The following is a 12,579-nucleotide window of genomic DNA, read 5'->3' as shown; positions in this document are numbered from 1 at the left end:
CTCTGGAACCGATTGAGGAGCAGGTGAGGGAGGTTGTTGTACAACAAGATTTGTTCTCAAGTATTCAATGAACCTCTCATTCATTTGAAAGAAGGCTTCTTTTGCCTCCTCAACTTGGCCCTCAGATATAGCCTTCTACTACTACTAGATGCAACTCGTTGAGCAGAAGCTTGAACATTGCTCTCAGCTTCCTTAGATTTAGCTTTAGCTTGGTTTGATGACATTAATATATGAAAAACACATTTAAAATGGTTAGGAGATATCACATTATTACAAATAATAAAATGGCATGTATAGCTAAACTCATACTTGCTACATTAGTCTGAGAACTGGTTAAACCGTAGCTCTAATATCAATAAATGTAACACCCTTAACCCATACCTGTCGCCAGAATAAGGTTACGGAGCATTACCAGAGCTTACAAAATAATTACATATAATTCATGTCATTTACTATTTATATCCGAAACTAATCATGTCGTCCCTTAAATGGACCCTTAAGCCCAATTTAAGCATTACAAACAAGTCAGGACTAAATCGGGATCTCAGAGAATTTTACATAAAATTTCAAAAAAATTCTTATATACAGGAATCAGACGCCTTTGTGAGTAGGCCGTGTGACTTACACGGCCAAATGACATGATCTTAGGCCGTGTGGCCATTCGATGTGAGGCACACGACCATGTCCCAACCCGTGTCCTTACCCGTGTAACTCTCTGACTTGGGTCATACGGCCAGCCACACGCCCGTGTGCTAGGCCATATGACCAATTTAATTTTTGAAAATTAGGTGCAGGATTCCTACCGCCAAGACACACGCCTATGTTCTTGGCCATGTGTCACACACGGCTAAGACACATGCCCGTATCTCTGCCCGTGTGCCAAATTCTGAGCATTCTGTTTTTAAATTTTAAGATGCAAGGGACACACGGCCAAACCACATGCCCATGTACCAGGCCGTGTGTCACACACAGTCTAGACACTTATACACATTCACCAACCAATTTTCCCACATGCCCATTTCCTAGCTTTATTTCTCGCCCAATTTTCCCATTAACCTTCAACAACACTTATAAACATTCACCAACCAATTCAAGACACTATAATCAAGCCTAATACAAGTATTGTGTAATATATATTAGCATGTATATTTAAATGATTAAGCTTACCAAATTTTCATTTATGTACTTAGGTAAATTTTTATCATTTATACTAACTCAAATTCATTTACCATTTAATACATATATCATCTAGTACTTAACCATTTCAAAACACATCAAACATGATATAGCCTTATAATTATATACCAAAACATACCACTCTAGCCATTCCAATGGCTAGATTACAAACAACCATTTACATTCCCTCTCTTCTTACCATTAGCCTATACATGCCATTATATCAGAGTAAGTTTTCTGTTTATACCAAAACAAGCAGGGCGATAGTGTGATGATGGTCCGACCGATTTCCAACCTTTACGAGCTTCTGAGCACTATAAAACAGGAGAATATAAAGCTAGTAAGCATTTAATGCTTAGTAAGTTTTTATAACAGAAATTTAGGTTACCATTTTTATTTATTTAAAGTAAACAAACGAAACATGAATCCAAATCAATTTTGGCCAATTTCCTAGTCACATGCATTCATCCAACAAGTTAGTCATATAAATAACATATAATTTCAATAACACAGAGATGAACTCATCATGCTACAAATTTCCTAGTATTTCAGTAACATTTGAAATATAATTCATTTAACTTATGATTTCTCATTTCAGGAGTTTTATTCGTTGAACCATTGAAATTTTGATGGATACTCAAGTAGTATATACGAGGTATACACATCAATGACCGTCAATTCATGTTCAGGGGTACCCATTAGGGCACTTAATTAAGGAGCACACTCTCGAGCCACATATCAGAATGCTCAGATGAGCCATGTAACAAGACCCTTATCCGGGCTAAACAGGAAACTCATAAAAGTTTAGAACAAGAAGCTTATTGAGCTTAATAGGTAACTCCGAAGTGTTATTAACAGGAAGTTCCGGATAGCATAACAAGAAGTTCAAGTGATCCATGTCAGAAAGCTTATAAGAGCCTATATTAGGATGCTCATGAAGAGTTGTGTTTGTGTCCACAATAAATGCTGGATCACAACCGATCGAATCATGTAACAGGTCACTCATAAAGAGTTACAGTACTATGCAACAGATCAGGATCACTACCGATCAGGATGCTCGCAGGAACTATATAACAGGACGCTCGGGAGGGCTTACAACAGGATTGCTCATCTGAGCTATATTCTATCCGTAACATATGCAGACCACATTCAATATGGGAAATCATGTATCTATCAGATTTCATTATTCAAACGGAACTTAACATTTTCCAGACATTATCAGACATGTGATTATTTCATACATTTATAACATTTATATAATTCACATAAATACATAATGCACTCAATTCAGTCATAAAAATAAACTAAAATTTAGTTACACAAACTTACCTCAACACTTGTTCGTATATAAAAGTCTACTAATCCAGCACATTTTTCTTTTCCTTAGTCTAACTCTTTATTTGATCTTTCCGGATCTATATAAATGAATTTAACATCAGTGTAATTCATTTTATACTCAATTTAATTTAATTCATATCTTAGGTAAAATTACCACTTTGCCCTTATACTTTTCAAAAATGACGATTTCATCCCTAGGCTTGGAAAATGAAATTTGTGCAATTTAATCCTTATTCCAAGCCTAACCGATTTTTACATATAACATTTACAGCACATATATTTCATAAAAATAAAAAATTTTCCATGAATTTTACATCTTTACAATTTAGTCCCTAAATCACAATTTCATGAATATTCACTTTACAAAAGTTGTTCTCTATCAACAATCTTTTATTTTCTACCATAAATTTCAAATTTTCAGCATATTCATCCATGGAAAAACTTTGATGCTTTGATAATTTTTCAAATTAATCTCCAAAACAGATAGATTAAGCTATTCCGATCTTAAAAATGTAAAAATTACTAAAAATAGGACAAGGATGCTTACCCAATTAAGCCAAGAAATCTTGCTTTCTCTTTCTTAGGGTTTCCATAGAATTTTGGGGATGAAGATGATAATAATAATATGATATTTCCTTTTAATTATTTGTATTTCCAGTTTAGTCCTTAACATTTTCTAATTTTTCCATGGATGATTCATCAAAAATATCTAATAACTTTTCTTTAATGGTCTAATTATCATATAAGGACCTCTTATTTTGAATTCCATAGTTATTTGATCCTATTAGCTACTAGAACTCCATTTTTTCATTTTATGCAATTTGACTTTCCCTAATTAAACACATAATCTGTAAAATTTTCTTATCAGTATTTTCATATAACATCCCTATCATAATGCAGACCATGCAATATTATTAAAATAAATTTTCTTTCTAGCTAGGATTTGTGGTCCCGAAACTATTGTTCCGATTTAACTGAAAACTAGCTGTTACAAAGAAACAATCTCATTTTCAAAAACTCGAATCCATGTCCTCCGGTGGCATCCAAGGTAATCTCAAATATGACTAAAACAACCCTCAGCTCCTTTCCAAGCAAATTTCTCCCACTCATTAAAGACCTCATGCCTCATTCGATGATTACCTCCACTCCTCAATGGGAGCTCTCCCTCTTCGTTGTCCACAACAGAAAAATAACCTAATAGGAGGATTTGGTTTTGCCCAAGATCCTTACGACCTTCAGATTATATATGTTTGTAGCTTTAGATCCTTCAGCAAGCTCTTTGTACACATCCTCATCCTCAAAGCTATTCTATTACTCCTTAGATCCTTTAGTGTTAATCAATGCAAGTTAATCAATGGTAACAACAAAATGGAGAGATATTATCATGGGACGCTCCAAAGTAGGATGAAAGTTGCACCTAGCCTTTGAAGACATCAAACTCTTCCTCTAGGACCTAAAAGTTACTTTGCAATCTTTAACCAATTTGCAGCATGAAAAGAGAAACTATCCACTGGGCTAATACTACTTCACAAACATTTATTAGTTTTACTTGGCCCTAACTTTATCTTTCCTTTCTTGTCTTGTACAAAAAAATCATACAAATATAAAGTAATAAATACATTAATTTATTTTATTTTGGCTAAATATAATTATTTTGTATGCAATATATAAACATAAAATGATGTTATATAAAAAATTTTGTTAATAATTTGTGAGAATTGAATCGAATTAGAATTTCAAGTATAAAATTACACAAGATCAAAGTTCATATATACAATTACACATTAAACCAAAATTCATGTAAAGTTTTTGGACCTAATTGTTACCAAAACTTGGAAATCATAAGCCAATTTAGTACTTTTTTTATGTATCTGACTAACATCGTTAAAATATATTAACATAGCACTGACGGCTAATAGCATGATGACGCGTGGCAACTTCACATTTTGACAAATGGCAAAAAAATAATTTTTTTAAAAAATAATAACAATTTTTTTCCATGTGTCAAAATATGAGACTACCATGTGTCACCATGCTATTGGTCATCAGTGCCACATCAACGCCATATTAGCGTATTTTAATAGTGTTAGCCAAGTACCAAGTTGGTTGAAAATTTCCAAGTTCAGGTATCAGCTACGTCCAAAACATTTTAGATACTAAGTAGGTATAAATTACCAAATTCAGGTACCTCATTGTTATTAACTGTAACACCCTGAATTAGGGCCCAGTCGGAACAATGGTTTTGAGACCACGAATCTGAAATAGAAATAATTGTGTTATAATTTTTTGATGATCTATGATATGTTTTTATGCTTGTGTAAAAATTTCATGAAGAAATTTTATGAATAAAGTGTCCAATTTGGCATTAGGGACTAAATTGCAAAAGATGCAAAATATGAGTTCTAGAAGCTTTTAGCATGAAATTGAATTGGATCATTAATTAGAGGTCCTTAAATGGTAATTTGACCAAGTTCTAAAATTTTGGACAAAAATGGGCTTGGATAGGTGAAATTTCAAAGAAAGGCATTAAGGGTATTTTGGTAATTTCATAATTAAATGGACTAAAAGAAAAAATAAAAGCCAAAATTTGTCCATCTTTTCTTCCCCATGGTCGTGTGAACCAAGAAGACACAATGGCTAGGGTTTTCAAGCTTCCAAGCTCAATAGTAAGTGCATTCAAGCCCCATTTTTAATTTTTTTGCATTTTTGAAGTCCTTGTAGCGTGATCTACCCATTCCTAGCCATATTTTGAAGTAGGGTTCATGTTTAAAATTTGACACATGTGTGACATACATTTGTTTTGATGTTTAATGGAGGAATATGAAAGATTGATGTGTGTTTAACATCTTTTACTAAGTGATTTTGCATGAAAATGCTTAAAAAGGACCAAATTGTAAAATTTGTAAAATGGGTAGTATATTTTTGAAATAAGAGAGAAATGTGGACTGTTATAGGTGTAAATATGGTTCAGTTAGGTTTGGGTAACAAAGAAATGTACACAGTTCCTTTTACGAGCCTAGGGGCTAAAGTGTAATTATGAGAAAGTTTAGGGGCAAATTGTAAATTTTCCAAAATGTAATTTTTGGACCGATTTGAATACTGTGAGTGTTAAATAAGTTATATTTTATTTGATAGATCAAGAAAAAATAAAATTCGGGCTTAGATTAGGAAAGAACGAGGTTATGGACTAAATCAAAATAAATAGTCGTTTTTGCATTTGAGGTAAGTTCGTATGTTTAATAAGCATTTAATTGTACATGTATAAATGTTTAATTGATATAATTGTGATAAGTGCCTTATTATTAAAATGAAATGCGAATGCTATGGAGTACGGTATTACGGAAATGACCATGAGATTTTATTATACACTATGTAATGATATGATCAAAAAATATGTCTATGATACTTGATGACACTGTGATGAGCTGTAATTTCATGTTTAAATGTGATTATCTTTATTATTATCATTATGAAGAATTACGTGATTAATCATTATCATGAGTTATGTGATTGGTCTTCTAGACAAGTTCAACAAAGACGTGTAATTAAGGAAATCCCATTTGAACCTTAGGAATAGTTTAGGGTACAAGTGACATGTCACTAGGAACTATGTGATCTGAACTCATGAGTTGTGGTCTGAGTTCATAATATATGTGACATCTGAACTCATTGAGTTTTGGTCTGAGTTATATATGTTACACATGTTTTGGCATTTCGGGTACTGGTCTCATATATACTATCGATGGTGGAGTAGTCTAGCATATGTTGTAGATACTTGACAGCCTGTGTGAGCAGACCCGTGAGTAGCTCGAAAGCAAGCAACATGTGATATAAGATATGAGGTAGCAATGGCTACATATGGGGCACTTAGGTGCAAGATTCTGATGTATCCGATAGTATTCCAAGTGTTCAACCGGTAGTCCAAAGAGAAGTTCAACGAGTAATCCAAAGATTATGTCAAAGAAATGAAAGGTATGATCATGTTGAAATGGTACATGTACGTACTTGAAACTCCTGAGCAATGAGCTTAATATGTGGTGAACATGTGGTAATGTTGCACATGAAAAGGTTATGATTATGTGACCTTGATGAGATGCGAATGAATGAATTAGCATTATAGGACTTTATTGTACACTATGCTAATGATATGATTGCATTATGTTTAAGATACATGATGACCTTGTGGTGAATTATGTTTGATTGAATGATGAACATAAGGTGTGATGCAAATTATGTGTTCATAAGCTACGACATGGGAAGGTAAATATGTGATAGGAGTTTTGAATGTAAAGTATGTAGATATACCTATAAGATACTTGTGATATATACTATGTTGTGATTACAATATTGATTTAAGTAAAGAAATGGCATGAAATGCTTATTATCTTCATACGAGCTTACTAAGCTTTAAAGCTTACTCCTTCCTTTCTATTTCTGTTAGTGTTGTCAAGTTGGCTCGGGGTTAGAGATCGTCGGAGGTAGCATCACACTATCAAGTTATCACTTTTGGGGTATTAATAAACCTTAAGTGTCTTTGAGTGAGTGACATGTATAGGGACTTAGTTATTATGATATGAGTTCTTATGATTTAGCCAAATGTATCGACTTATATCGATTTATTATATATGGCCATGAGAGGTGGCTCATATTGATTATGGTTTGTAAGCCTATCTATCCATGCTATGTTCTAATGCTTTGTGATGTGATGAAATAGTCATGCTTATTTGCTATGAATGGTTAGTGTTATGACATATGTGCATGATGAATGCTTTATGACCAATCAAAATGGTCATAACCAATAAGTAATTGTGTGATATAGTAATAAGATGATGATGATTGAACATGAGTGCTTGATGATTAAGTTAGGATTAATTGATAAGTTGAAAATCATGAATTAATGGTAAAAGTGGTAACAAAATGGAAAGGCCAATGAATATGAATTGTTGTGCTTAGACTTGGTATCACATGAGTATGTGGTACATATGAATGACGACATGCTAATGCTAAGAATGTGTCTTAAGAAATGATGCTTAATCGTTAAATTGATGTTAGGATATATGTCTTTGATGTGTATAAATGTGTAAAGGATTAAGGATAACAAAAAGGCCTGGAAAATAGCCTAAGTACTGGTCACATGGGTAGAGACACGATTGTGTGTCTCAGCCGTGTGAAGGACATGGCCTGGAGACATGGGTATGTGTCTAAGGCGTGTGAAGTTTGTAGCATTTTTGCGAGAATTTAATTCGTCACACGGCCTAGTACACAAGCATGTGGGTTGGCTGTGTGGTTCAATTTGTTTTGCTAACGTCATAAACAGAGAGTTACACAGCCTGAAGACATGGGCGTGTCGAAGGCACACAGGCATGTCCTTGTGTCCACACTGGCGTGTGACCCTGTTTCATGGAAAAATTTTCTAAGTTTTTCTAAAACTTTCCAAAGTTCTTAGTTTAGTCTCAAACTGCTTTTAATGCATGTTTGAGGCTTCATAGACCCAAATAAGGAATGAAACACATGTGTTTGAATAGTTTTGAATATGAATAAAATTTTGTGGTCTGATTTTGCATGTTTGTGTACGCTTAAGTCGGGTAATACCTCGTACCCTGTTCCGGTGTCAGACATGGATAAGGGGTGTTAAATTAACTCTTTAAAATTTATCCCTTCATATAATTTAAAAATTTTGTAATCTTGAAAGTAAAATTTAAAAACCTATTTCTTTTACTAAAAATAAATATTTATATCTAATTATAATTGAAGTTTAAAATCATTAGTGTCTAAATGTTTAAGTATACTATATTATAACACACCGTGATGTAGGTGAAAAATATTTATGTAAAAAATATATATTTATGAAAAATTATGTAAAAAAGTAAATGATATTTCAGTTGAAATTGTAACGTTGAGAATTTAAAAATCACAATGTTTTAGGTTCAAATTCGTGTAAATTTTTCTCTTAAATTTATTATAAGTTTAAATTATTTTTATAAATCTTATATAAAAAACAAAAAAACAAAAAAAATATTTTTATAGTAATATTCATTACATTATAAAAAGAATGATTTTCCAATCATTTTTCAACCGAGTTGATATTCCATTTACTTATAACATCAATTCAATAAAAAAATTTAAATATTGTATAGATAGATATAGTTATTAAATATGTCTTGATTTGAAATGGTAAAATTGAGACAATAGAGTTTATAATGTTTTGGGTTTAAATCTAATTATATATATATGTATTTTTTAAATTTTATATAAAATATAAACAATAAAAATAAATTCAAAATAATATTTAAAACTTTGTAAGAATAAGAGTTTTAGTACATTAAAATTTGATTGACGATAACATTAACTAAATAAAAACTTTAAATATTAGTATAAATATATAATAAATTATAATATATTCCCTAAAAATAGTTTAAGTTGGAATCACAATTTCTTTTAAAAAAATTCTAATAAATATGGATGTTATCTGAATACTAGAAAAAAATTATACAAGCAATGTGTGGTTTTTAGGATTATACGAGCAAGTCCAATCTAATACCTTAAAAAATTATTGTGGACTTCAGTTGTGCAATGCAAAACATGGGGCAAATCTTTTTCCATCTTAAAGTCAAGATCGTTTTGGGTATTACACGAGGAAAACGTGTTGCGTCAATAAATTTTGTAATGATGTGGGAAAGGATTTTTGTATTGTGAAATTGTAAACTACTACTTCTTTCTTTAACATGCTTAAATTTGTGCTATAAAACAACTCTCCTTCGCTTTTATTATTATTTTTTCTGTAATAAGAAAGCACGAAGCAAAAAAGTGAAGAGGGGATTTGAGGAAGTGAAATATATTTATTTATGTGGGTTTTTTGGTTGGATTTTTAAGCTGGGTTTTGCTTGAATTTTTAATTAAGATAGTGAAAGAATAATGGAGAGAGATTTTCTGGGTTTGAATTCAAATGAACCATTGGCTGTGGTTAAGGATGATGTTAACACTGATAAGTACAAACAAATAGGTGTGATTCTTCTCTTTGCTTTTCTTTTGGGTTTAATTTTGGTTAGTTTTGAATTTGGAGTTTTTTCTTTTTGTTCTTTGTATCATGGATAGTGGAAAATTAGAAGGGATTAAATGACTGAACTTCTTTATTTTCTTTTTTGATTAGTTAAGCGACTGGTGTTTCTTAAAAGAAGTGTTTGTTTACTTCAAATTGTTTAAAAAATCCAGTATTAGCATCTGCCCTGAAAACAATTTGTATTGTTTTCCCTTTTGTTGTTATAAATCTATTACAGGATTGGAATCTTGTAAGGAATTGTATGAGAAAAATACCCAGATAGATTTGGTTACTGGTGATTGGTCACAGATAGCATGAATTTGTTTAGACTTTAGACATTTACTGCAAGTAGTTAAGATTACATATAGCTATGCAATTATCTGAATTTGGTGATGTTTGACAATGATTTTTATTTGCATTTTAGGTTTTACTAAAAGCTCAGGGATACAATGGCCCTTTTCAAACAAAGTTTTCGCTGTTCCACAGCTGATGAACTTTAATTTTGCCCAAGGGGATAAAACCAAAAAGACTGGATATGATTCAAAAGTATCCCCTCTCTTCATGCCTATATCAACAATGGATGCTTCTGAACTTCAGGTTTGGCAATATCCCTTGCATTCAGTATTGTGGAATTGCTGTTTCATGACCATTTCAATTGAGTCTTTAGTTCACAGCTTTCCTAAATCCTATTCTAAAATGAAAAATCTATTTCTTCACTTTTCCCCTTGGCCTTTACTATGTAGAAATCGTTCAATCACAATTGGAATGGTGGGGGTCATTTTTCATTGACTGATTCTCATGTTCAACACAACACGAACATGTTTCCGGCATCAAACCAGACAATTTCTGTTTCTGGGAGCAACCCGTTCGTGAAGAATCATTTCACTACCACTGGTCAAAACTTTCCTGCTAATACTATAAAACCACAATTTCTTGGAGGGGTTCCAGTGACAACTCCACATTCAGTTCTTCCCACCCTTGGCACTGTTGGTGGAAGTGTTGAACCATGGTAAATTTAAAGTTTTAAAGTTATGTTACTTCATCAAAATTGTTGACAATACGATATTGAGACTTGGCCCTTATTTAACTTTATAATTACAAAAAGCGCCCAGACCTCTGGATCACCTGCTCAATTGACTATCTTTTATGCGGGTGAAGTGAATGTCTTTGATGATATTACCCCTGAGAAGGTGCTCCACTTTCTTTCCCTTTTCAGAAAATTGCTTTGTTTATTACAATCTTTAAGTCAGTGGAAAGCTTAGAACAGATTTTTTTTTTTTTATGTTGTCTAGGCTCAAGCTATCATGTTTTTGGCTGGGAACGGGTCTTCCATGGCTTCTAATTCAGCTTATCCAAAACCCCCGGTCCAGACACCTATTTTGAAACCAGTTCAAGTTGATAGTGTTCCTGCGAACCAGCTCATAAATACACAACTGAGCTTTGGTATGCCAAGCCCTTTACCTGTTTCATCTCATGCTGGTATGCAGTCTTGGAGTGGATCCACCAGTACCGAAGAACAGATAATATGCAAGGCCTCAGTACCTCCAACTCCATCTACCCCTATTAGCAAATTGGAGAGTCCAAATTTGGTAAATACCATGGGATCTGATGCTGCCACCGGCATGATGCCTTCTGGTATCCACCCTTATGCTCTTAAAGATTTTCCATTCTTTGTGTTGGCTTGCAGGAAAAAAATTGTGATGACAAAGAGGTTTTGACATCTGAATGCAATTTTTAGCTATATTTACTTTTTGGACCATGACTCATCAATGAATTTCATTTATAAATGACTTTGAATTGTTTTGCCTCCAGTTCCACAGGCTCGCAAAGCTTCCTTGGCTCGGTTTTTGGAGAAGCGCAAGGGGAGGTTAGTTCTTTTAGAAGATATTTTTGTTCTTACGTCCTAAATGTGGTTCTTGATACTCTTTCAAACTAGTAGTTGACTATGTTTAGATTGAATTGTTGTGAAAAGCCAAAAGTAGCAAGATATATAGGATGCAATATATTAATTCTCTACTCAAGTGTTACATGGTTTGAATATGATTTAGGCATGAATCCTGATTATTTCTGGGGTCAATGGCCGCTTCACCTTGTTATTTAGTTATTGGGCTAGGGATTTGATGCTTATGAGCAAGTTTGGTTTGAAGGGAGAGAATCGTGAAAATCCTGCCGGAAGAACATTTGCTATATCAATTCAATATGTGATTATGGTTAAATACAAATAATTAAAGCTCAACGTCTGATATTGTGCTCGAATAAAGCCGGATTATTTGCTTTTGTAGGATAATGAGTACAGCATCACCATACAATCTTATTAGCAAGAAGTCTCTAGATTATGCAACTACCATGGAATCGAATGCATAAACAAACTTTATGGCGATCTCTGCTGCAACTGAGGAGGGGAAACTCCATGATTTATGATTTGGCATTGGAAGGGAATGAATGCAAAGTTTATGTTTGGCATTTTGTTTCTCTAATGAAAAAATATGTGTAACGTTGACTATGCTTGATTACCATCAACTAGAGTTTAAGCAGTAGTTGGTGGTTTAAGGTTATAATGGGTTTTTTTTTTTTTTTATATTAATGTTGGATGTTTTAGCTACTTTGTAACCCATTCAATTGCTGTTACATGGTAGAAATAATGCATTAATAAGAATTTGTATTTTCTTCTATTTACTTTTGAATTATTTTAAAACCCAATCTTTATATGCTTGGTTTATTCTTTTAAAAATTGGAAATCTATATCTATAATTTATAAATATATTAAACTGTTAATTATTTCAATTGATTTTAATATTATGATTTTTATAAATAAATAAATATATATTTGGGTGTCTCATGATTTAGTGTTTATAATATATTTTCAACTCATATGAGATATTTATATTTGAATATTTTAATAAATAAGACAATAAAGAAGTGAGTAATTTTGTCGGTGACATACAACCATGCCCGAATTTTGAGCTCTCAAACTTGTACACAATTTTTTTTTTAAGCCCTAAAGAAACGTTGCTCTCAATAAAACT

General features: G+C 32.6%; 1 protein-coding gene across 2 annotated transcripts; it reads left to right on the top strand.

Moving 5' to 3' along the window:
- The first annotated feature begins 9,000 nt into the window (after nucleotides 1-9,000).
- LOC107893725 (protein TIFY 6B) lies at nucleotides 9,001-12,225 on the top strand. Of its 2 annotated transcripts, none has more exons than XM_016818796.2 (7): nucleotides 9,001-9,517; nucleotides 9,978-10,150; nucleotides 10,297-10,562; nucleotides 10,659-10,743; nucleotides 10,846-11,188; nucleotides 11,366-11,420; nucleotides 11,836-12,225. In XM_016818796.2, the coding sequence occupies exons 1-7, from the start codon at nucleotides 9,430-9,432 to the stop codon at nucleotides 11,915-11,917; spliced, it is 1,092 nt and encodes a 363-aa protein (XP_016674285.1). In that variant the 5' UTR covers nucleotides 9,001-9,429; the 3' UTR covers nucleotides 11,918-12,225. The 2 variants fall into 2 exon arrangements, with proteins under 2 accessions (XP_016674285.1, XP_016674284.1); XM_016818795.2 differs by having other exon boundaries at nucleotides 9,095-9,517; nucleotides 10,846-11,264.
- Nucleotides 12,226-12,579: the final 354 nt, after the last annotated feature.

Source organism: Gossypium hirsutum, chromosome A01 (assembly GCF_007990345.1).
Source record: "Gossypium hirsutum isolate 1008001.06 chromosome A01, Gossypium_hirsutum_v2.1, whole genome shotgun sequence".
Classification (NCBI taxonomy): Eukaryota; Viridiplantae; Streptophyta; class Magnoliopsida; order Malvales; family Malvaceae; genus Gossypium; species Gossypium hirsutum.
The sequence above is the reverse complement of the archived record's forward strand: the minus strand, read 5'-3'. Positions and strand labels throughout refer to the sequence as shown.

Excerpts from the sequence above, each read along its gene's own strand:
- LOC107893725 (XM_016818795.2), top strand. The coding sequence starts at position 9,430 with ATGGAGAGAGATTTTCTGGGTTTGAATTCAAATGAACCATTGGCTGTG. Across the intron at positions 10,151-10,296 it reads TGGATGCTTCTGAACTTCAG|AAATCGTTCAATCACAATTG; the intron begins GTTTGGCAATAT and ends TTTACTATGTAG. Across the intron at positions 11,265-11,365 it reads AAAATTGTGATGACAAAGAG|TTCCACAGGCTCGCAAAGCT; the intron begins GTTTTGACATCT and ends TTTTGCCTCCAG.